We start from the raw sequence: 26387 nt of genomic DNA, 5'->3' as shown, positions 1-26387 counted from the left end.
ATTTCTTTTATTTATGTATTAATCACATTATTTTATTGTATAATGCCTTGGTGACACTGGATTTTAACAAGTCTCACACTCATACATTAAGACAAATGGTGGGGGTGTAGTAAGGAAGTTGGGGGAAGCAGACAGCTCCACAGGAAGAATCTTTTGTCTCTTCGAGGACTCTGGGAGGTAGCAAGGGAGTGTGAACCTTAAGGTGTGAAACAGCTGTGTACTGCCTTTTGTTCCTGGAGAAGGTATTTAACTGAGAGCCATGCTAGGCTCAGAGAGACTTTGCTGACCGTCTGCCCCGCAGTCATGCAGGCTCTCCACAAGCTTGGTTTTCTGTTCTTTGTGTGTTTGGATTAAAGAATGTTAGCTACCGCTCGTCTGCAGGCTTTATTTAAATGGAAAAACTTCCACAACATTCACAAAATGATTTGAGCGACCACCAAACAGCTAAAATAGCAAATGATTAAAAAGCAGGTAAACAGATTCCCCCCCAGCAAGCAAGCAAACAAACAAACAAACACAAACAAAAAAAACCTGGACAATCCGGGCAATGAGTTACCAGAACATTTTCTGCCATTTTACACTTTTCTTTTTCAATTTAAGTCCAAAGAGTCATGCTAACAAGTTTCTTTCTTTGTCACAGCAGCGTTTTCTTTATCATGCACACTTCAGACGCAGACTACACCTTTCTTGGCTGCTGCCTCCAAGCACATTGTGCGCTGTCTATCTTGCGTGCTGCACAATAGCGTTTAATATTTAGTATCTACTGTTATCTACTGCTAGCTAGTTTATTGTGATGGTGCTGTATTTATTATGTTGCTTTTTTTTTTGTTTGCTTTCTCTTCTGTTTTTTTTCTCCATACAGGTGATTCAGGTGTTTTGTTTGTTTTTCTTTCTTTCTTCCCCCTTTCTCACCATCTCTTCTCCCCTCTGTTTTTCTTTCTCTCCCTGTCTTTCTTTCATTCTTTCTCCCTGTCCTATCTCCCAGTCATGTCTGTCCCGTTTGCAACCGAAAATAAAATAAATACATAATTATAATAAAGGTCAATCAAATGGACCAATATGGCAAGGCCATGATGCCGCTTGGCATCTTTCTTGGCCTTAAGACAACAATTCTGATGGCTAAAGATCCAAACGAGACAAAAAAAAAAAAAAAGAAAGGGGAGCTTCACTGGCCTGCTTAAGATCAAAGTGGGCTATATGTGGCCTGTGGTGTAAAATGAGTTTGACACCCCTGCTCTACAGTAATCGGCAACTCCGTCCGAATATCAGAAAAAAGTTGTTGCTGCGGTCCAAGATTGTAGAGTGCATCCCCAAAACCCAGAAACTACTTAAAATATCTTTTGTTTACTTCTTGACTCAACATTTCTGAGCACTCAGTACTAAGATGAAAATATCCCTTTGTCCAGCTAACAGCTCTGGCTCCATGTATTACAGTCAGTTTTTCTAAGAAAGCTCACGCTGAGAGTCAGGCACCAAACTTCTCAGAGCTGTTATCAAATAAATGTGAGTCTGAGTGCTCCCTAACTAAAAAGACATTCTGTCTTCTTTTACTGTGTCCTCACTCACCGTGCACTCTGCCCAACACCAGCGACTTGATTCCATTAAATTCCCCGTCAGATGTCAGGTTGAAGTCTTCTCTGGCATTTTGGTCAATCTGAAATAAATAAATAAATAAATTGGCTTTTGTTCAACCTTTAATTTTTAAAGTAGAATCCAATACAGGATAATTTAAGACAAATAAAAGCACAGAAAATTAAAAGATCTGAATACAAATTAATGATTAAAAAAACAAAAGGAAAGTTTTTGAAATATTAGAACAATTAAGAAAAATGAAAACTGAAAGTTGAAAGTGCATCAACTAGGACATGAACAGCTGGAAGTGGAATAATATCAAATTAAAATTTTAAAATGCCCTAGGTATAAAAACGAGCAAAGTATTACATTGTTCTGTGAGCTATTCTAGTTATTAGATGCAGTGAGTATTACTTTCGTGCCAGTCATTACTTTTCAGTCAGCGGTGACGTGAATCTGGCGCTCCATCCTTTTTAAATTTGATTTTATTTTTTTTTTAATGTTCAGCTTTCCCTTTATCTCAACAGCTCAAAGGGAGGAATGAGCAACAGAGTCCAAACTTGCAGTTAAAAACATTCAGTCATCCAGAATGAAATTCACCACTGGAGATTATTTTAATTAGAGCAGCTCCACAGAGAGTATCTCACCATGTGGCCGTGAAGAAGAAAACCTAGTCAAAATCATAACTCAAGTTTCCATCAAAGGGGGAAAAAAAAGAAAAACTTTTGTAAGTCATTATAAATGCTGATTACTTCAACAAGACATCTACTGTTTGAAGTAACATTTACTTGAGGTCATAGCTACACTTCTTTATCGTAAAGCTGCAGAATGGTGTATTTACAAGACCTATTAGGAGAAATGGAAAAAGCATTCATAATGATCTTTGGTTCAGGCCCAGAACAGCTTCATGAGTGAGGGGAGGATTAACAGATGGCTGTTATTATGGTGAGGAGAGGTGAACGTGAAGCAAATCTGTAAGATTTACCGGTTGATCTACGTTGCTACCCAGACCACGGCCACAAGTTGTCACCAAAAGAATGAGGTCATGGATACAAGTGGTGGAAATGAGCTTTTTCTCATGGGTGACAAGGTTCTTCCTTAGAATGAGCTAAAGAGCTCAGTTATTGAGAAAGGGCTTAGATTAGAGCTGCTACTCCTGCACATCGACAAAGGAGCCAGCTGAGGTGGACCAGGGATTTCTTACTGGGAGGAGGCTCGAGGACAGACCCAAGACACCTACCCAGATGTTCCCACAGAGAATGGGACGACAGGGCATCTTTGCTTAAACTGCAGACGACCCAGATGCAGACGTGGATAAGCGACTGAAAATAGAGCGCTGAACAGACCAAAAACAAATAAAATACTAGCTCTGACCTTTCACATTTTTATATTGAACTTAGGGCACATACAAGGCTAAAGAAGAGGGGTGATTTATTGCAATGAATCACATATCTTATGCATTTACACCATTCTGCTTGCTTCTTTCTGCTGCTCTCTTATCTGTAAGAGGTCACCACAGCAGGATATTATTTATTTATTTACTTTTACACTCAATGCCCTTCCTAATGCAACCCTCCAAGGGATTTGTGTTTTTTAAAGGTGTGTGAAAATATGATGAGCTGTAGGTGAAACTGTAATTGGGTACTTATGTTAAAGTGTACATAGAAGTTTTTGCCAATCCATTACACACATTGTATAAAAAAAACAAGTTGGTGTGAATGAAAGTGAGTGTACTAGGAATCCAAAATTGCCATTAAAAGATTAACTAGAAAAATAAGAACTGCATTTAACCTTGATATGAGGATAATTTACAAGGTCTAAAATACAACAGATGTGCAGTTCCCTCAAACCACATTTTTAATTCAGTAGATAGACATTCACACAGAATAAAGAAACATACTACGTCCCTGTAGTCGAACTTTAGTGAAAAATAGACACAAATAAACTTTACACTGACTCAAACACTGTCTCTCCAACCCAACCTGAAAATTGCTTGCAATAATTGCTTACATTAAATTGTGGAGGCAAGTGAAAAAAATGGCTGAAGTTGCTATTAAACATGCTTAGAATTAAATAATGAAAACTCAAAGACAAGCAGGAAGTCAGAGTTTGTCCACTTTAACTACCTGCTTTGGATACCTATGCAGGGAGAGGCTGATAAAACAATTACTGGTTAAGAAAGGTCCCCCAATTGGGTTTGCAGTTTGCAGTTCTACTGATATGAAATAAGCTCTAGATACATTTTTATAGCCTTAAGCTGATATGATATCACTGAAATTACAGTAGGTTTCCACATATTATAACCTAGATTGGTTCTATTGAACAGGAAGTACCTTTTGCAGTTAGGTCCCTTGTGTTTACACACGGCACCCAAGTCCAGAACTTTATCTTGCTGTCTCTGACAAACTTTGATGTACTATTTTAAGGATCTAATGGAGTGTGTCAGTAAACCTAAAGGAAACGAAACACTGGGCCATCTGATAAGAGTGCAGAAAGAGAGGGCATGATGTATTAGCAGCCCAGGGTGATTTAGTTTTTCATTTTTCATTCGCTCAGGGGGAGAGGATATGACGGTGTCCAATTGTGAGACCACTTTAGAGAGTCTATGCTGCTGGCCATCAAGATGCAGCTGGGTGACAATCGATGAAGGTCACCTGATGTTCCCGAAGCATGTTGTAACAATATAATGACTCAAGGTGATGGAAACCGGTAAGATGAGATGCAACTCATATTTCACTGGAGTCTTGACAAACTGCATCAAGACGAGGTCACCTTATATTTCATCTCAGGGTGTTGATAATTATAGAGACGTCCAGGCTGCTGGCTCCCAGTGAGATTAAGTTTACCTCATATATCATCTGAGGCTGTTGTTAACAAGATGTTAACGCTGTTCATGAGATTTAGATATTTTGAAGTTGATCCATATTTCACCCAGAGCTGTTTTAATGTGTAGTTTATCCCTGCTATCCTTCCATAGCTCTGCAGTAATAACTGGAGCTTCCTCGAACTAAATTAACACAGGGATTATTGAGCCTTCCTGAAGCGACATGATGCGACTGGATCAAATGGAAAATAATTTCGGTTAAAAAGTAAAAAACTTTTTAACAAATGGCAACTCGTTTCAGACAAATCATTTTTAAACTGCCAAATCTGCCACATGTTTGTGGGAAACACCTGTGCTATACATTTTATGTCAGTGGTTTCAGGATTATTTTCCATGTTATGACTGATGGTGAAGGAAGTAAAGAAGGAGCCTATGCACAGCTGTGACGTTATCGTATCTGTGACAAATAGAATCTGTGTGCGTGGCATGTTTGAACAATAACATACAGATAGAAAATATTAAATACAGAAGATGACATTTACGTATTTATATTTTTTTATTTTGGGGTCTTTATCTTGAAACTGAACGGAAATGACTTAATTACAGGGGCTGGAAAAGGGAGCACATTAACTTTTCTGTGGAAGTCTATGGACCATAAACGAAACAACATCCAATGCTCTTTAGTGTATAAGTGTCGGGGTTAATAGACTCAGGTTAATAAAAGCAAAAATAAGTCAGGGTTGCCCGATACTGACGGGTAAGTTGTAATAGGACCTATTCACACTGGGCTAATGGAGTTTGTTTTAAAACAGTGAGAGCACAGTGGCATATCTGGGAATAAATGCTCAAGCAGGAACTGCAAAACATTCAATCATTCTTTAAAATAATTTGATTGATCAGAGCATAGTGCTTTTTGTCCCCATCTGGTGGTGAAAAAAACATTGTAACCTTTTATTTTAAAGTGGAAGTCAGTTGAAACGGCAGAAATTACACTCTTCTGTCACTTCAAAGCTGTTAAAATTGAACAGTGTTGTTATTTTGTGTGTAAGGTGAGATGCTCCTCCCTATTTTCTACTCACTCGTGCAGTCCCTGCTTTTGTAGTCTCTTGAAGATTTAAGGAAGCACATATCACCTTGTCGTATACTGTATGCATGTATAGTATAGTGTATATTGCACACAACCTAAGTAAAACCATAAATGTAGTTATACAGTATTTGTGTTCTTTTCCTCACCTGTACAGACACAGAGTCTGTCAGCCTCCTGATGGAGACGGTGTGCAGCTGTCCGTTGGCGAGGCTCCTCACTTTGCTCCTCAGCACTTCGGTGTCTCTGCTGCTGTCCAGCTTGTATCTCACCTCCAGCTTATCTTAATCACACAAACACAAAGTTTTTCCACGTTAAACTTCTTTCTTTCTCTTGACGAAAACATCCGTGTGTTCTATAACCTTTACGAAAAAAACATCCTTAAGAAAAATAACCTTAGATTCGCATCTTTCGGATTCATCACTGAGTTAATAAAGCTTTCCATTTTAAGAGGATTAAGAGGTAATTCCCTATCAATAACAAAACTCTAAATCTAATTAATTTTCCTAATATACAGAGCATTAGGAGCGGATTAATATAAAGCAACGTTATTTCTTTGGGGCTTTTAAGATTAAAATCAAGGATATGAAATTATACATTGTCCTTCAAACGCATCCATGTTATCAGGATAATATTTTTCAATTATAAATAATCCCATAAGAAACACTTCATAATCATGATTCACTGTGTTCATCTTTTAATTAGGTGTATTTACCAAAAGGGAATAATTACTTGATGTATTAAAGCTCATTCCCGTAGCTGCCATCTCTGATAACGTGGTTTATGCATAAGTTCTTGAAAGCAAGACTTAAGTGATTAACAATGAATATCTCTCATTTTGGCTGAAGAATGTTCAAGTGCAGCAAAGGAAATAAGCAGAACAAGAGAGAGCTCTTAAGGATTTCACTGGATACGTTTAAGCACATTTACCTGTCAACTCCCCGGTCAGCATGAGGCCTTAATAACTCAGAGAAAGCCGACAGACAACAGGGCATTAACAGCAGAAAAAAAACAAACATTTATAGCTAACCAAGCAGCATAGTGCCAATTTTATTGCTGGATGCTGAAAATGCCATTCATCATCCAAACTCTTATTCCTGCAGCACTTTTTCAAAGACAAAACAGCTGGACGTGTTAAAAGGCAGGAGAGTAGACAGTAGTAGAGTAGACAGGGATCCAGAGAGAGGATAGATCTGACAGATTCTTATAGATCTTCTGAAGCTGCTAAGTAGAAGAGGAGGAGAAGACTGAGAGAAGCAGGAGAGGGCAGAGCCTGATATGTGGAAAAGATGACGGGAAAGGGGAAAGACTGAGAGGTGAGGAGAACTTTGATAAAAAAACACCCAGCACGCCCCTGCGGGCGGTTTATCCTTCAAGCTCGGGTCCTCTACCAGAGGCCTGGGAGCTTGAGGGTCCTGCGCAGTATCTTAGCTGTTCCCAGGACTGCGCTCTTCTGGACAGAGATCTCCGATGTTATTCCCGGGATCTGCTGGAGCCACTCGCCTAGCTTGGGAGTCACCGCACCTAGTGCTCCGATTACCACGGGGACCACCTTTACCTTCACCCTCCACATCCTCTCGAGCTCTTCTCTGAGCCCTTGGTATTTCTCCAGCTTCTCGTGTTCCTTCTTCCTGATATTGCTGTCATTCGGAAGCGCTACATCGATCACTACGGCCGTCTTCTTCTGTTTGTCTACCACCACTATGTCCGGTTGGTTAGCCACCACCATTTTGTCCGTCTGTATCTGGAAGTCCCACAGGATCTTAGCTCGGTCATTCTCCACCACCCTTGGGGGCATCTCCCATTTTGACCTCGGAACTTCCAGGTTATACTCGGCACAGATGTTCCTGTACACTATGCCGGCCACTTGGTTATGGCGTTCCATGTATGCCTTGCCTGCTAGCATCTTGCACCCTGCTGTTATGTGCTGGATTGTCTCTGGGGCATCTTTACACAGCCTGCACCTGGGGTCTTGCCTGGTGTGATAGACCCCAGCCTCTATGGATCTTGTACTCAGAGCTTGTTCTTGTGCTGCCATGATTAGTGCCTCTGTGCTGTCTTTCAGTCCAGCTTTGTCCAGCCACTGGTAGGATTTCTGGATATCAGCCACCTCCTCTATCTGCCGGTGGTACATACCGTGCAGGGGCCTGTCCTTCCATGATGGTTCCTCGTCTCCCTCCTCTTTCTTGGGTTTCTGCTGCCTGAGGTATTCACTGAGCACTCGGTCAGTTGGGGCCATCTTCCCAATGTATTCTTGGATGTTTGTTGTCTCATCCTGGACTGTGGTGCTGACACTCACCAGTCCCCGGCCCCCTTCCTTCCGCTTAGCGTACAGCCTCAGGGTGCTGGACTTGGGGTGAAACCCTCCATGCATGGTAAGGAGCTTTCTTGTCTTTATGTCAGTGGCTTCTATCTCCTCCTTTGGCCAGCCTATTACCCCAGCAGGGTACCTGATCACGGGCAGGGCGTACGTGTTGATGGCCCGGATCTTGTTCTTACCATTCAGCTGACTCCTCAGGACTTGCCTGACCCTCTGCAGGTACTTGGTGGTTGCAGCCTTTCTAGCGGCCTCTTCATGGTTCCCATTTGCCTGCGGGATCCCCAGGTACTTGTAACTGTCCTCTATGTCTGCAATGTTGCCTTCTGGTAGTTCAATCCCCTCAGTTCTGACTACCTTCCCTCTCTTTGATACCATCCGACTACACTTCTCCAGTCCGAACGACATTCCAATGTCATTGCTGTATAGCCTGGTAGTGTGGATCAGTGAATCGATGTCTCGTTCACTCTTGGCATACAGCTTGATGTCATCCATGTACAGGAGGTGGCTGACAACTGCTCCGTTCCGTAGTCGGTATCCGTAGCCAGTCTTGTTAATGATCTCACTGAGGGGGTTCAGGCCTATGCAGAACAGCAGTGGGGACAGAGCATCTCCTTGGTAGATCCCGCACTTGATGGTGACTTGTGCTATGGGCTTGGAGTTGGCCTCTAGTGTTGTACGCCACATCCCCATTGAGTTCCTGATGAAGGCTCTTAGGGTCCCATTGATCTTGTACAATTCTAGGCATTCCAGTATCCAGCTGTGGGGCATTGAGTCATAGGCCTTCTTGTAATCGATCCAGGCAGTGCACAGGTTGGTCAGTCTGGTCTTGCAGTCTCGGCTGATTGTTCTGTCTACCAGTAGCTGGTGTTTTGCGCCTCTGGTATTCTTGCCAATTCCTTTCTGTGTCCCGCTCATGTATTGACCCATGTGCCTGTTCATCTTAACCGATATGATGCCTGACAGGAGCTTCCATGTAGTACTGAGGCAGGTTATTGGTTGGTAGTTGGAGGGGACCGGTCCCTTCTTGGGGTCCTTGGGGATCAGGACCGTCCGACCTTCGGTTAGCCATTCCGGGTGTCTCTCGTTAACTAGCAGCTGGTTCATTTGTGCTGCCAGACGCTCGTGGAGTGCAGTCAGCTTCTTCAGCCAGTAGGCGTGAACCATGTCGGGCCCTGGTGCTGTCCAACTCTTCATACTGGAGACCCTTTCTTGGATATCTGCCACTGTGATGGTTACTGGACCCTGTTCAGGGAGGTCGCTGTGGTCTGCCCTCAGATCCTCTAGCCACTGAGCATTGCCGTTATGGGTTGCGTCCTTCTCCCATATGCTCTTCCAGTATTGCTCCGTCTCCAGCCTTGGTGGTGCTGTTCTCTTATTGTTCCCTTGCCACTGAGAGTACACCTTTGCTGGTTCTGTGGAGAACAGCTGGTTTATTCTCCTGCCTTCTATCTCTCTGGTGTACCTCCTCAAGCGGCTGGCCAAGGCTGTGAGTCTTTGCTTGGCAGTTTCCAAGGCCTCAGGTATGGACAGCTTGCTGTATTTCTTAGGCACCTTATTTGTCGCACCTTGCTGCAACTCCGTTATATATATATATATATATATATATATATATGTATATGTATGTATGTATATATATATATATATATATATATATATATATATATATGTGTATATATAATGTCCGATACCGATATCATAAATTTGGATATCTGCCGATGCCGATATGAATCCGATATAGTGTTTTTTAATCAACAAAACTGTTTTTTAAATATCTTGCTGCATTTTGTATAAGTTCATACTCAAGTTTAAAACAACAACTACACTAAAGCTATTCTGTTATACCTATATGCAAAAAAAAATATTTCATAGTTCAGCAATACTGATCAATCTAATAAACTTAAACCTACACCATCCTCACTATTCTGGTATTTTAAAGAGTACTTAGCGTAAATATTAAGCAACCTAACTAATAGGGTTCCAACTCCCAGCAACAACAAAAATAAATAAATAAAAAATAGGGAACCACCCCTCACGCTCCACCTCATGATGCTTAATCGACGTAATCAACCTTAATTTGATGCAGTGTGAAAAAAAAATGCACAGAAATCAATTATTTTTCAAGAAATATTAAATAGATTCAACATCTTTCTTCAACAAAATTGCAGACTGCACAGATGGTACCTTCCCAAAGGAAAAAGTACTATAGCTTACTAGGGTATATATATTAGACTTAATAGTCACTATATACAGTAATTGACTTCTATTCATTTTACATCAGATTAAAACTTTGGGTGTAAGATTCGGATAATTATTTATTAAAAGCTAGACATTTTAAATGAGAATAAGAAAGAAAAGTATGTCTTTGTGCCCCCTTTTCCTTGTTAATGCCCTATCGGCCCCCCTGGCTAAACTTTGCTAGATCCGCCCCTGCACAGTTACCAGCGTCAGCTACGTAGAAAAAGATCCTGGTGTAGAAAGTAATAATAAATAAATTCTAACAACAGCTGATCAAGCTTAAACGTGCTGCTGTTGTTCAGCCGATGGTTTCCTCTTTCTGGTGCAAAGTGGGCCAAAAACAAACCAGAGAGACGGACTCGCGACAGAAAAGCCGATCAGCTGATCGTTAAGCAGTTTCATGATTGAAGTAGCAGCAAGAAGAGGCAGTCGCTCCATATATCGTTTGGTAAGCTTAACGCAGGAATGCTTTACAAACATTCAGAGATGGACTTACACACTTGCTTTACTTCTCTCGGGGATAACTTTGTCGGAGATGAAATGCCGGGTTGCTAGCGAAGCTCCACATGCTATCCAGACCACCGACAGGTCCCGCATGCCACAGCCGCTCTATCACGTGATGCATACTGCTCCGACGTGCTAACGTTTTGAGGTGAGTTACGGCGTGTTGCAAGTTTTGTGAGGTGCTTTCGTGATATTTAATGGATCGGATTACATTTTTTATTTTTCTCCGATATCCGATCCAGTAATTTAGGTCAGTATCGGACCGATACCGATACGTAATATCGGATCGGTCCATCTCTAATCCATACTGAAGGAAAAGATGGATCATTAACAGGAAAGAATTACAGAAAGATATTTAGAGGGTGAAACAGTTGGTTCATAAATAACAGAAGACATTCAACCTCAAGTCTGAAGGACGAAGAGGAGAGAGACCAAACTGAACATGGAGAAGAAGAAATGCAAACAGAAGCCCTCTTAAATTTGTCATCAGGTATAAAAACTTTTGAAAAATTAAAAGTTTTGTCTTACTGTAAGACAGGTGTTCTCCTCACCATGTTTATTGATGAGCACAGCCAGGTATTCTCTGTAGTAGGAGCTGACGTAGAGCAGCAGAGCTGGACTCTGGTTCGTCCTGAAGCTCAGGGAGACGTTTTCTCCTCTGAGCGTCATGTCAGAGTAGATGGAGGATGGCAGAGCGCTGCTGTTCCTGCTCATCTCGTAGGGCTCCTTGAAGGTGTAGCTGACAGATGTTCCTGACTTGAAGCTGGCTGACACCTCTGGAAGAAAGCGGCCACAGAAAGGTTATAGCACCTACCTACCTCTATTATTATTATTGTTATTATCTTTTTTTTAGCCATGTTATCGCTGACATTTTTCATAGATTCAACTAAAAAAGTGGGAACAAATTATACAAGATACAATTTAAAATAGGTTCTCTGCTAAGCTGCTATGTTTAGACACAGCACTGATTAAGCTCTTGAGCTAGCTGCCTTTTATTTATGCCTGTATGATTCGTAGGTTAGTGTGAAGTACCAAAAGAAACAAACAAACAAAAAATTATATATATAAGGACTGGACTAAAAAAAAGTTAAAAAGCAGCCAATGTCCAAAGAAGAACTTTGAAAGATTTTTAGAAAGTCTGGAGAACCTCTGATCATGAACACTTAAAAAAAAACTACAAAAATGTCTGGCTCATTGCAAGCGAGAAGTGAGGGATGGCTCAAGACGTTTGCACACATTTGCATGTACATGAGCAGATCATTGGATTAAATAGATCCTGTGTTGTTTTTCCTCTGATAGAAATGACAAAATGTACAATTCACATATCTAAGGTTGCCTCTCAGTTTCAATATTCAGTTGCTACTGGTTATTCAAAAACTCTTTAAGTTAACAATTTCACATAGCCTAAATAGTTTTTAACACCACAAGAATGTTCTGAAAAAATACTGGAGCAGGAAGAAAAACAAATACTAATCACCTAAAGTTTGGCTTCAACTTTAAATACAGTTGTATCTGTTCTCTATTCAACTAATGAATCAAAGCAATTAAACACACTTGTGGGACATCAGCAGGCTGAAGAGAGTAGGTGCCAGCAGCGGGAATGAAAGAGGGGTGGAGAGTCCTCTTAACCAGCTGAACTCAGTGAAATGTTTGTGCCCAGACATAGAGTTCAATGTGAAGATGCATCATTAATGCAATGAATTTACATCAAACCAAAATACTTTGAGTACTTTTTAACGAGTGTCAACTGCAGAAAAACGATTCTGTGAAACAATATAGATGAATACCTTAACCTTAACATCCACTCTGAATATTCGTATTTATTTTTATTACCATATCCATTTATTTTGAGTTTCATTATTATGATAATTCGTCCTATTATAGTTCACTTTACAAAAATAGAAAACTTTGAATGTCAGTATGTTCTACCTGACTTCACAGGGATGTAAACACAGAGTTGATTCTCGGGCTCGAGGACTCCTCCAGCAGCAACCACAAGCTGACACATAACCACAGCTTTAACCTTGGCTTGTAGGATATAAGAGCTTATGAAATTAAATGTAAAGCCGAGGAAAGATGTCAGACACATTAAGTGGCTCTGTGCAGCATGTGTTTATAACAGGTCTCCTATAGCGACGTCAAGACAGGTGGAACCATTAATGTTGCTTAGTTCAGAAGAAAACACGACCTTTTAATGGCTTCAGCTTTTGAGAATTTTGTCAACAGAATGTAAACGCTTCCTGTCACTTCCTGTTGTCTGACTTGTTGATGTTACTTTTATTTATTTATTTATTTTGAAAACTTCCCTGTTGATGAACTTTTTAACAGAACTTCTGTAAAAAATTCCAAGATGTGCCAGTTTTCTAGTTTACACCATGTAACTCAGCAACCAATCGTTGGCAGATCTCCCTACAGTACTGCTTCTTTTGTATTTTTGCATCATCTGTGAGACATACTCGCTCTCTTCCACTCCACTACACTAAGAACTTCAAGGATTTCTACCACGTACTTCTTTATAGGTATTTGACAACGTTGCAAGTGAAATAATTTGAGGATATTTGTTGGCGCCTGTGACAATGAGCTCCTTCAGCTAAACGACATCTTTACAGCATCCAGACATTTTTAAAGTATGACTCTCGCTACACTGTGTGTGTACCTGTTTGGCAGAAGACTCCGGTGTACGCTGACAGGTTACAGTCACAGTGGAAGCCATTAGCTCTCTCCACACAGCGGCCATGGTTCTGGCAGAGCGAGCCGTAGCTGCTGCAGTGACCCGGGCAGCCGGGTTGAACGCCTGGTGTTATCTTCGCCCTCTCCTCCAGGTCCAGAGTGACGCCGTTCAGCTGCAGAGAGCGGATACAGCCGCGGAAGCCCTTCTGCCTGGATGCTGTGCCTCCTGAAATCACAAAAGTTAAGCGCCATTATCTTTACTTTCCACCCTTCTGTGTAGAGATCTTCCCGAGGGGTTGAAATGGTTATATTGCTGATATCACAAGCAATCAAGGCCAAAGCGTGCTCCCCAAGAACAATGATGCAACATCGATTTCTGTTTTCTTTCAGGCTCAGGCTTTGTTTTATTCTAAGTGTGCTGACAAGCCTGTATGTTTTTTATTTCTCCTCCTCCTGTCATCTGTAGCAGATCCACATGTCGCCTCTGCTTCCCCAGAGGCTTCAAACTGTCAACACTATTTCTATGAAATGACACAATGATGAAAACACAATGAGGCAACAAGCTGTAGGTGGAAGGCTGATTTAAAGGTATAACTTTCATCAGTCTGTCTCTATAACATCCTTCCAGCTGCTGACTGTGTGTTTGGCAGCCTTGATGAATTACTGTCTGAACCAGTGTCTGGTTGTATGTCTGAATTTGTAGGGGGGGAGCAGGAAGGCAGATTTTCTTCCCTATACTAGACTTTGCGTTGCTCATTCTTTCCACACTTACCTTACTTGCACACAAACAGTGGAGAAAAATCAAAAATGCATGTCCACTTTTGCAAACACGCATCCCATCCTTTCAAATATGATGGCACAGCCAGAGTTCAAACCCGACAACCTCCCACTTCTGCAAAGATCGGGGCTCAATCGTTATTGTCCTCAGAGCACAGACGAGGCAAAGCTTTGCTCTGCGTGTTCAAAGCTGACAGCTTCCTATTGTTTAGCAGCAGGAGCTTTTCACACCAATAAATCAGAGCTCTGCTAGACTCCTCTCTCTCCTCTGATGTAAGCCAACAAACTGTATATGGTTGAAACAGGCAGTTTAGCCAAAGCAACACGAGTGCAGAGGTAAATATTCCCTGAAAGCTTTTCAAAATGACAGTTACTCTAAATGATTTACTAAAATACTTAATCTCTGTGTTGACAGTGATACATTATACTGATACTAGTATAAAGGGCTGAATATATTTCCTGGCGAACATCAGAGATAAAGCAATGATTTGGAGAGAAAATTTTACAGAATGAGAAACATATTTTTTTAATGAGAAATGTAAGAGCATGTAATTAAAATTATGAATGTTGTTTCAAGCATGTTTTGGGTAATTCAAAGGTAACAAGAAACTACACATGATAATGAAAACACGTGTCTGAAAAGCAAAACCATCAGAATTTGGACCCTAACAGAAACTGAAGGCGATGCTTGGTGAGATCATTCCTCAATGAATGATTAGTGAATGACTTGTGGAGCTAAAAAAGACAGATGGAGATAAACGCAAGCATCATCAGTAAGAATATAAAATAACGATTGTGCTCTTTTCACAAGATCATAGTGGCGAGTACATGCTGCAGCTGAAGCAAACAGTATGTGACCACTGGGGAGTAAGTGGGAAAGAATTAGTGGGATCAAAGCAATCATCAAAGGTTGTGTAGGTGGCTCAAACTACAAAGATCCCTCAAGCTGCTGGCTCAGGAATTGTAGTGAGGATGAATTCAAACGCTGTAGCACAGTAAGCTTTATGTGAATGATGTCAGGCTTATAAAATAAATACACTGATGCAATACAGACAAGGCCAGAGACACGCCATACATTTGCAAGGCTCTAAATATTTATTACAGTGCATTTTTTTTTTACTTAATCATTGGACTTTGGCTTCATATCACATTAGCAGTGATGCTAAATGAATGTCAGTCTTCTACGCAGTTCAAACCCTTAACAAAGCTTTCATTTCTGCATCATATCAACTGGATCCATATAGAATGCATGACTTTTTTTGATTAATGTAATAACTGGATCTTTATTCCAACCCATATCAGCTGATACGATCCTTCATATTGTACTGGCAAATCTCATACTGTATGAAGCATCTTATTGAAGCTGCTTCAACTTGTATACACGTGTTGCTTTTCCACTGTTTTTGCTTCTGCACAAATTTGTGTTTAAGGGCAGGAAGGTCCCAAATTCATACTGTCAGGTTAACAAATATAAAGACGATTTAATTGTGGGGTAATATTTCAGCAAATCAAACTGAGATACACTAAATTTTCTATTAAGCAAAACAGATATACAGATCCTGGTCACGGCACCACTCGCAGCAAGCAAAACACAAATTTACGGACACAGCGCACCAATAAACTATAGCTTATCTATTCAAAGCAGGCAATACAACAAGTGATGTGAAATGTTCCTTGGAATGAATGGAAAAATCTTTCACTTGAAACTGCTGTGCGCAACTATTTTACACCAACAAACGGCAATAAAGAAAAATGGAAAAGCAATCCTATGGCTGACAGGAGGCAATAACATGGGCTATTAATCGAAACAATGTAATTTGCTGCCTTATAAAGCAGTGCAAGGAATAATTAAGGCTCATAAATACACTGTTCATGGAATTATGGGTATGAATTTAAAGAAGACAACTCTGTGTCTTATTAAATCATAGCTAAGTAGATGGGCTAATACATCTGTGCGGTGCACCTGATGAGACTTGATTTATTCAAAAGGCACAAAAGCATTATAAATCCAAACTATAGGGACCTGGCAGGATTATGATTTATTAAAAAGCTGTACACAGGAGTGAGTACAGCATCGTTGTGGCTAATGCTTACACAATTTCTGAGCTGATACGAATAGTTATTATACAGTCGTTTACAGATTTTGAAGAATATGGGTGGAAATTCTTCATGCCTGTTCATCAAATATAAAAAATAAATAAATAAAATCACCTTGTGAAATGACACCAACACGTTTTCATTCAAACACTCCTTCATACTTAGTGCAGTGTACTTTCCTGATAATTTGGAGGTAAACATACACGGCTTTAGGCTGCCGGTGGCGACCCGCTGGCTATTCAGAGTGGATTATCGGCTAAGCACACTGAGCAAATCAATATTCACCTCAATCTCCCTGCTGCTGCAGCTGCTGCCTTCATCCAATCTCATCAGTGTTTGGTAGTTTGTTTTCCTTCCAGTGCGCGTTTACTGATATGAAGTGACATGCATAATATTTACACAATGATAAAACCCGATAATACACAATGGATTTTCAGTTTTTTGTTGGATTTTTTGTCCCTGCAGAGCTACAAACAGACTCTGAGGTCAAACAAATAATTTCAATGGAATGAAGCGATGAAGTTGAGATAACGAGGGCTGAAGTATTGATAAAGTTTGAAGTTAAAGAATTTTAGTGAGCTGGTTGTTGATTTGCACAAACTTCTCACAAATAACTTCAGATTCATTTGTTTATTAAGAATTTGTGCACCACACTCTTTATTATGCCACTGCTCCCTGATGAATGCATATTCAGTGGTCAAAACCATCGCCTCAGCAGACTGATACTCGATAGAGCTGGCATTTAGTCAATAACAGTTTAGCACTTACATAGCTATAGAATATTTCTCTTCCTTTTCCAGCACGTTTCAGGAGACAGGACCTCCTAATTGTATTGTCTTTTAGATGTCACTAGTTTATGCTGTAGCACTGTGAGTGACGATGTAGTAGAAGACCCAAAGAATAAATGTGCAGATGCTGCACCTTTTATATCCAATACAGCTGAACAAACACAGGGTTCAGCAGCAACAGCAGCAGATTAAGTTACTGCTGCACAATGTTTGACATCCTACATAAAACCACTTTAAGAAAACTGCTTTATACCATCTATAACATCTACACACAAATCAGACTCATGCATTGTGTCTGCAGATGCTGAAAATAAGCACCTGGATTGATTGCTGAGAAAATATTGTTTTGTTTATTTTTTATTCTGAGACGATACAGCAGTATGACTCCAATCTTTCCAGCAAGATTATCAGTGTCAAATCTAACACTACTCATGTTTCCCGACTTCTGTTAAGACACATGACTTCTCTTTCATAGTCAGATTTTTGTTGGTGTTGCTGAACAACTTCCTTCCCACATTTATGGGTTTCTAGACAAATAATATTTAAAGCATACTGTCCGGCATATTGATTTTGTTTAATATTGGTTGCTCTGCTCCTTTTTTTTTGTTTACCCTTCTCCCAGTTTCTGATCACTAGCAATATGAAGCTTTTTTTTAAGGATGGATCCAGCCCAAGCATTATGCGTCTTTAATAAAGACTTTTGCAGTAATGTGCTATGGCAGTGAAGTATAAAACTGCAAGGAAACAATGTTGACTTCAAGTTTTCACAAAAATGTAACACTTTTTGTAATTTCATTCAACATATTCAGGGTTTTCTGTGCATTTGAGTGAGAAATCACTGCAAACGTAGCAGTTTTCACCTTTTAATTAAGGTGCTCTTTAATTAATTTTCTTTTTCTTTTCTTTGACTCATCTGTGATACGTGGTAAATAAACATGACCTGAGACATCTGATAGCAGTCTACTCCCAAATGACTGAATCCAGATGGCTCCTGAATTTATTAACTGTTCAGTTCCAAAAGCCTCAATAAACAAGCACTGAACTTGTCAATGTTTCATAGAATCCTGTCTAATGGGAACCTTTTTCTTTAACCCCTGAAAGGCACAAAAAAGACTAATTTGACTAAAATTTCTATAATTATAAAGCTGACAGTTACAGAGAACACTGAGATCCTGGAAGAAATGGCCTTGAATCATCCAGAACTAAGACTAATGAGGTGAAAATTTACACAAAGAAAGAGTCATGTTTATACTTCAGACATAAATCTACAAGTTACATGAAATATTCTTACTTCTTGAGGATCTGAATATTGGATCGCTACTCACCTATGAACAGCTGGCTGTTGAGCTGCAGGTGGAAGTGTCCGTCAGCTGGCGCCTCCTGTGTGGCGACAGGAAGTTCATCCAGTCGAAGCGACGCTTCCTTGACGTTCCGCTCGGCTCGGACTCGATGCCACCGGTTGTCATTCAGTGGGAAGCTCGACTCGACACGAACCTCCAACGGGCCGTTACCAACATCAAAGGAGAAAACCACCTGAGTGGAGGCTTGACAAAGGAGAATGGATAGCATGTGGAGGAAATGGTTTAATTAGACAACATATTAAGTTATTCTGCTCTCTGGCTAAGCACTGTCAATAAATTGATAATAATCATGACCAAAGTAATCATTAAGATCATGCAGTTTCTTAGCTGTAGCAGTGAAGCAATTTCTTATGCTTAAAATAACCCATTTCTAGTTTATAATCTTAAAAAAAAAAAAAAAAAGTCTGAAAATAATGAGTTCAACTTTTGTTTCAGGCAATGTCTCTTCACTGCTGTTGAAACCTCTATTTATTTTGACAACACAGGTGTTCCCTTGCCAAGTGCAGCTATAATCAATCCTTACACGTAGCTGCATGTTTCCACAGAGCTCCAACAGTCAGTCTAAAACCTGCCAATGGCAAGAGTGGGAATAGAGATGGGAGTTTTAACAAGCAGGTTTGACTCGAGTGTCTGAAGACAAAACAAGAAGACATCAGGGAAGCAGAGCTCTACGGAATGAAGTTTAATTACTCCCCCACAACAAAAACAACAAACACCAAAGCCAACAAAGCTCCTAAAGAAGCAAACTGGGAACAGTTCTCACAGGATAACAAACAAGAGAAAGCTAATTCAGGTTGTGTACTGAATACCTGGAAGAAATAGATCACCATCTGATTGTTGAGAGCACCATGAAAAGAAAACAGAGTTAAACAACAGGATTGTTAGGGCAAGTCAGGCTCTTTCAGATTTCCTGCTGTGCTTCTTAGACTTAAGTTCAGCCAGTGATACTTTTAAATAATGATCTGAACAGGTGTCAAATACCAGGACATGGTGTCCCAGCAGGATGTCGTATTAATCACGCTGATCAGAAGTAATTCACTTCACCTGTCAATGGTTTGTGGCTGATTATGCAAGTAAGCTTTAAAACGTCTTTTATGTATTACGATTTATAGTCCTGCTGTATTTTCCACATCAGGCTCCTCATTATGTGTTACTGCTTTTTTTTGTTTTGTTTTAGGACTGACCAGAGGTGGGTGTCTTGCTGCAGCACACTCTGGAGTGCTTGTTACGGCAAAAGCACTGAAGCAAAGGACATTTTGGGGGGCAGAAACCTGAGGCATGCTGCAAGAAACTTGAGCTGTATAGCAAGACAACAACAATATTCACTTTGGGATTTAGGAGCTGCCATGAATAATGAATGAAGCCGTTTAAGGTGTTAAGACCTCCGTGATTATTGCAAATTACCAAAGTAAAAAAAAAAAAAAATCCTTCTATAAAATAAGTCCAGTAAATCAGTAAATCAGATTCATTGCATTCTACTGTGAATTACAAAATCCCAAACATAACACAGCACTTACAGCATGCAGAGAGATATTGTTCATTTTATACCAGAATTAAATGTAGAAAAATGAAACCTTCAAGTGCAAACGTTGTAGCATTTTGCAGGTGTTTTTTGTGATACTGCTGCTTTTAAGGAGGATCTGAGTTTTCCTCAGGGATCCGGAGTCATGACTCAGGACCAGAGCCAGCACCAGCACCAGCACCATGAGGTGCAGCCCTTCTTCAGCACCACAGACAGCGACTCTGTGCTCAACTGGCTGAATACAATTCTGCAGATACTCTGCTCTGTTCTTTTTGTCCTCTCTAACAAAGGGTAATGATTTAGGAGACCACAGATGAAGCAAGCTACCATTCTTCATGTTTTACTGGTGGAAGGTGAGGATGTATCACTATGGGAGCACAAGAGCAAGATGAAGCAGTGTCCCAGCATCCTGCAGTAACCTCATTTAGAAATTGTTCTCTATCTCCAGCTACAGTGTAACCAGGCGATCTGAGGCAGCTGGAAACAGAGCAGCAGTATTCAGAGCTGGAACAACCATGCTGACTATGATTTCCCCGAGGAGAGATGCTGTTGGTTAGCTACCCCGTATTAGATTTCTACGTGTGTCTCTTAAATCCCATTTCTTATACAACTTCCTTTAAAATGCATACACAACATGAGGTCGGCAACAAGCTCTACACGTGAGGTTAAAGAAACCCCAAAAGTACCTACAGATTAGTCTAACAGCTGATTCAAGCCTGTCCAAATGACACACGCATTGAAAGCCATAATCGTATAAAGAAAAGGAGACCTTGTTGAGTAATACAGCTATTCTAAACTGCACAATCTGTGGTAGGCAGTAAGCATACATCCAACACTAAGGAACAATTCCATGGCACCCATAAACTAAATCATACTGTGCTGGTTATTACTGTCATAATATAAATGGCCAACAGTGGTGACCATAAATGTGTGCATTGCATAAGAGACAAGAATTAATGGAGGGTGAGGGTGAAAATGCCCCCGAGAGTTCATAAAACAACTGTAAAATTAAAAGCAATGGTGCACAAAAAAAACAAAAAAGAATTGCAGGGGTAATTATGAGTTCCCTTTTACGGGTTTAGTCTTATTCACATTTATGTTGTGTGGTGAATGCAGTGCCGTGGGTTGGCATTTATCATCGGTGTAGGTGTACGACTGTGAAATGCATTCAACTGCGGCCTGTGGGGGAAGAAAATTTGATCATAAAATAACAAATAATGCAGCTTAAAGCATAATAAAATACTGGAAACACAAAAGCAGCACCGAAAGAAAATGCTAAAGAAATCAGTCTTTTGATGAAAAAACTAAACGAGAATGAAGAGTTCAATGTTGTCACCCTCTTCTGTAGGACCCACAGACTATTTCAAACACTTTGCTCCTAACACAGAAAAATAACGAGGACACGAGCATTTGGTAAGATCCACAAATAGAAATAAAAGATTTAGAACTATGGCACGCAAATATTTTGATACATAAAAATAAAAACTTGTGCTTTCATACTGTAAAAAAAAAAAGAAAACTCCACTCCTTTTATCTGTTGATTTGGACTCTGTGTTTAGCCTCCAGCTCTTACTCACAGCTCAGTTCAATCCGGATGAAGTCTTTGATGCCCAAGTTTTCCAGAAATACACCGGAGGAGGCCATGGTTTTAAACAGGAAGGAGATATCTGCGCTCAGCTCTCCGTGGAAAGTAGGAAAGTGGAGGTACGATGTCTCCTTGTCGAAAAACGCAGCATTCCAAAAATTCCCTAAAACAATATATAAATAAACAAAAGTCACCTTCAGCATTCAGAAGTCACATCAAAAGAAACAAACCAACCTGTTAAACTATCTTAAGCTAATTGTAAATCTCACATTTGAACTGGAACATGTAATTTAAGAACACCAGAGAACATTTTAATAGTGCAAAGAGAGAATGATGTTCAATTTCACTGCACTGTTATTGAAACAATACTTAAACTGAGTTTGACATCATATAAAGGTAAAAGAATGTGAGTTAACACAGTTATCACTAAGCTTTTCTGTAACATGCTCCAGCTTAATCCTAAACCATGGACAGTATCTCCCATCTAGACTAGCTTTGCATGATCCATGATTAAAAATAAGCTCTGTAGAATGCAGCCCCTCAGTACATCCTCCTTATTTACCCGAAACAACCTGATTAGCTCCCTACCTTTAAGCCATCTTTCTTCAGACTGGCTGGCCCTCATAAAAAGACCTTATCTTTTGAAATGTTGGCCATGTTTAATTTAGTATCCGCCAAGTAAGCGGTGCTTAACAAATTTATCAGATCACCTGATAAGGTTTATGGCACAGCTGCCCTAAATTAAACAATCTCTTCAATCGAAATGATTGATGATAAAATGAGAGAATAAAGACAAAGTAATATAAGTTTTCATAAATTAAATGTAGGTAAATGGGTAACCAAAACCCATAGGGGGTCTTACGATCGCCGTGACACTGCAGTGGTCCCACCCTGTACACAGCCTCTGATCCTGGCCTCTGTATGTCACCCAACACCAGAGACCTGACAGGTAGGCTCTCCTTATGGGTGAGCAGGCCTGAGTCTTCAGTCCTGGAGAAAAAAAATGCATATGAACAAAACATGAGGGGCAAAGTAGAAAAATCAGGATTAATGTAATAGAAAAGGTGTGAAGACAATAAACAAATACAGGATGACAAACCGTAATCTACATTCACTTAGTATTTATTTATAGATTTATTGGTTTGTGTGTTTTAATGTTACATCTCTCTTGCAATAAGATTACATGATGTGACGGTCTGACGCAAACATTGCAGAGTGTAGGTGCAATCTCTTGGGGACCTATTTATTTCAAAACCAATTTATAGCCCTCCTGCCAGTCAAAACTTTATCCTTGGCAGTTATCCTAACAGCTAGCCCCAAATGAAGAAATCCCCTGTCCATTTATGCTCACATCTTGCTTCCTGCACTTTGGATAATCTGCTGGTTATCCTGCTTCCTCTAGAAATTTGAGTAAAGAAATACATCTGGGACTCAGAGTGGAAAAGCAAAGACAGCACTTTGGGAATCTGATGAAATATTGAGGGGCAGAAGTAACAGCTCCGGTCGGTAAAAATAGAGTTAGATTTGCACAAACAGCTTGGACTGGGAAATGATGGAAGGAAGTGAAGCATGGCAGGATTGGTTACAACAGGAGGAAAGGTTAGAGCCGTTTTTGTTTCTTCCTCTGCTCCATTTATCCCAGCTGATTTAGTGTTTGCTAAACCACCAAAGTTACAAGTCAGGCGGGGCAAGTCAATCATGTTTCATATCCTGAATAAGAGGTTAAAGTTGGAGACATGCACTGTGTGTATTTCCTGTAATTACTTACTTCAGCCAAGCTGTCTTTGACTTTTTTCATTTTCACCACTCATCTTGCAGACAGAATGCTTTATGGCTGCTTTTCAGTTGTCAATGGACCTTTTTTTCCTCCACTAATTTTTAACCACATATATTCACCAGGAGCAGAAACAGATGTTTCTTTTTGGCGAATAAAGAGTTGTTACTTTTTTAAATCAGTTTTCTATTTTCTAATAAAATAATTTCTGTAAAATTTTTACTGTCATTTAAAATAAATGAACAATTTTTGTTGCATTTGACAGATCTAAGCACACTCAACTGCTTTGTCCATTAAAAAGGAAGTAGACTGATATGAGCTATTGTCTGACGTAGAAGGGCACTCTAAGAGAAGAGGGTGGCCTCTGTATTTTTTGTAAACAAATGCATATACAGTATCATGGTCTTTTGTTATTCTCTTGGATTTATTTGTGTTTTTCATTTTTCCTGTGTAATTATTACACAGTGCTTACTGGACCGTGGAATAAGGCCTGGCATCACTGATATTCACTTCTTCTTTTTTCTTTTTTTTTTTGATGATATTCACTTCACATTAGCTAAAAATGACGGCTCATAGTAGATGCATATGTAGAGAAAAATGTGTGTATTCATTAAGGTCAGTACCACTCCATGCGGTCAGCATCACAGTTGCAGTAGTGTTGTAGATCGACACAGTCGCCCTGCAGACCGCAGGCACACTGCTGGCTGCCCGGTTGAGCTCCACCCCAATAAGTCTGAACTCGACCTGCACCCGGTCCACCGAACCACCAGCTGAGTGGAGAGCCCTCTGAAACACAAATGTACACCAAAACCAACGTGAACAACTTCTGATAAGTCATCTTCATAAATCCGAGTTTTATCTTGAGGGGATATTGTGCTATGAAAAGCTGAAGCTGCAAATATTTAAATTTCCTAAATGTGTGCAACCTAAATTACAGTCAGACATGCAGTAACCTATACATTAGTAGTAGAAACCTGCCAAGTAAAGTCTAAAATGAGAAAAAAATACAGCAAAAGTGAAATCACCTAATCTAAATTGTGTGTTTTCTGTGTGCTTGAGGTCATTAAACTTGTCTAATATGCGTGTAATACAAAAAAACTGTATTCATTTCTTTTTAAAAAAATACATCTTATTAAGACTTCTCTCCACTATACCGTGTACATAAATACTACCTAGATAAGCTTGCTCACTGTCGCTCTCACATCACGTACTGCTCTTATCTTGCGATGCTGATGTAGAGAGTGACCTTTTTATTGTAAGTCACTTACAACAAAACTTTTAACTAAATGCCAGAGGGACATAACACAACACCACCACTCACTTAATTCTTGCAGTTCTCTTTCCTCATTTCATGCCCCGTTTTCCCTGAACAGTGTTTTCTAACTAGATGTCTTCCCTGCCCCCAGACAGGCGATGGACAGAGGATTATAAATGCATAATGAGTACCAAAGGAGCTAATACTAAGCACGCAGGATTAAAGATAAATGTTGGCTGACAAACATGAATGGTTTCCAGTTAGATATAAAGGGTGTTCTTTGTAGTTTAGCTCAGTCTAAATGGCTGTGTTTGGGTCAATTAAAGAGTTGCAGGACCGTGAAAAAACATCGAAAAGAAAAACGCAGACAAAATAATTGGGCTTAATTCTCGAATCTAAAAGAAGGAGACATGTAAACACAATCCATTAGTCTGACTCACTGGTAAACAGGAAGAAAATCCTGATGCTGATTAAGTTTGCAGCAATGAGCATAGCAATCATTTTGTTTTCTCTAGTGGAGCGGGGAAGACGTGTGGAGCCGCGGGTGTTTGATTGCTTTCTTGAGAGCTTTGTTTTTGTACAAAATGATATATGCCTCTTATAACTTAAAAAAATTTATTCAGTGAGTCACTGCTTGAATATTTTACTATCCTAAAGATGATTATTTGCTTTGCTGTCATTTTCTGTGAGTAAATCATTTTTTGCTCTTGGTGGTAAACAAATCTAAAAAGGCAAAGTCAGCACACGTTCACATTTTTGTACTTCTTCTCGTTTCATCAGCTGAGCAGTTGCATTGCTTTTGGGTTTGTTTTCTTTTAAACAGGGGTCTCACCTGGGGTGTTGAGGAGACGGGACATTTTGCAGTGATAAGACAGTTCCTGTTCACAGTGCTCCGACTGCTTAATAACGGCCAACAGCTGCTCTTCCTCAGACGAGTAGTCAAAGTGGATTGAATACTGGTTTACGCCTGTAAATGGTCGGAGTCTGGTCAGTTCTGTGTTGTTGTGCTGGATCACCATCCATGTGTTCTCCTCTGCAGACAGAGATATGCAGGCATGATTGATGCCAATTACACCACAAGGTGAAAGAGAATTAAAATAAAGGAAACTTTTTCCTCCATTTCTTCTCCTCTTTTAGGTTCAAAGAGTGGCTTTTTTAAAACAAGCTTTATTTAACCAAGGTAATCCAAAAGACATAAACAACAGGGACACAGTATGAATCAAAAAAGAACAAGCTGAGGTCGGGCACAGTAGAAACACCAGGTTAACAAGGCGTAGCTTAAAATAATTAAGTTGATAACAAATAAGAAAAAATAAGGAAGTAACTAAATGGAGAATCACAGAGACGAGATGAAAAAAGGCACTAGACTAAAGCACAAATAAACTTTCTCACAAAGAAAGTAACAAAAGTCTAGAAACAGTACAAAAACCAAAACCATCCTTCATCCGCTTTATCCGGGGCCGGGTCGCGGGGGCAGCAGCCTAAGCAGAGAAGCCCAGACCTCCCTCTCCCCAGCCACCTCCTCCAGCTTATCCGGGGGAACACCAAGGCGTTCCCAGGCCAGCCGAGAGATATAATCTCTCCAGCGTGTCCTGGGTCTGCCCCGGGGCCTCCTCCCAGTGGGACATGCCCGGAACACCTCACCCAATAGGTGCCCAGGAGGCATCCTTGTCAGATGCCCGAACCACCTCAGCTGGCTCCTTCTGATGTGGAGGAGCAGCGGCTCTACTCTGAGCCCCTCCCGGATGGCTAAACTTCTCACCCTATCTCTAAGGGAGAGGCCAGTCACCCTTCGGAGGAAGCTCATTTCCGCCGCTTGTATCCGCAATCTCGCTCTTTCAGTCACTACCCACAGCTCGTGGCCATAGGTGAGGGTAGGGACGTAGATCGACCGGTAAATTAAGAGCTTTGCTTTTACACTCAGCTCCCTCTTCACCATATATCTACAGGGAGTGCAGAATTATTAGGCAAATGAGTATTTTGTCCACATCATCCTCTTCATGCATGTTGTCTTACTCC

At 40.3% G+C, this 26387-nt stretch overlaps 1 protein-coding gene across 1 annotated transcript in view; it reads right to left on the bottom strand.

Moving 5' to 3' along the window:
* LOC146687198 (contactin-associated protein-like 4) overlaps positions 1–26387 on the bottom strand; it is a 136006-nt gene that overhangs the window by 9599 nt on the left and 100020 nt on the right. The window contains exons 13-21 of the mRNA XM_085440317.1: positions 25201–25401; positions 23737–23899; positions 22202–22329; positions 21332–21502; positions 18197–18415; positions 13196–13435; positions 11091–11315; positions 5630–5763; positions 1567–1654 (exon numbers count right to left, since the gene is read on the bottom strand). Coding sequence (XP_085296443.1) covers positions 1567–1654; positions 5630–5763; positions 11091–11315; positions 13196–13435; positions 18197–18415; positions 21332–21502; positions 22202–22329; positions 23737–23899; positions 25201–25401 — 1569 coding nt within the window. The remainder of the gene's footprint in view (positions 1–1566; positions 1655–5629; positions 5764–11090; positions 11316–13195; positions 13436–18196; positions 18416–21331; positions 21503–22201; positions 22330–23736; positions 23900–25200; positions 25402–26387) is intronic.

Source organism: Copadichromis virginalis, linkage group LG18 (genome assembly GCF_057382275.1).
Source record: "Copadichromis virginalis isolate Kocher_CV1m ecotype Utaka linkage group LG18, C_Virginalis_male_GT1.1, whole genome shotgun sequence".
Lineage (NCBI taxonomy): Eukaryota > Metazoa > Chordata > Actinopteri > Cichliformes > Cichlidae > Copadichromis > Copadichromis virginalis.
This window is presented reverse-complemented; position numbering and strand designations above follow the sequence as displayed.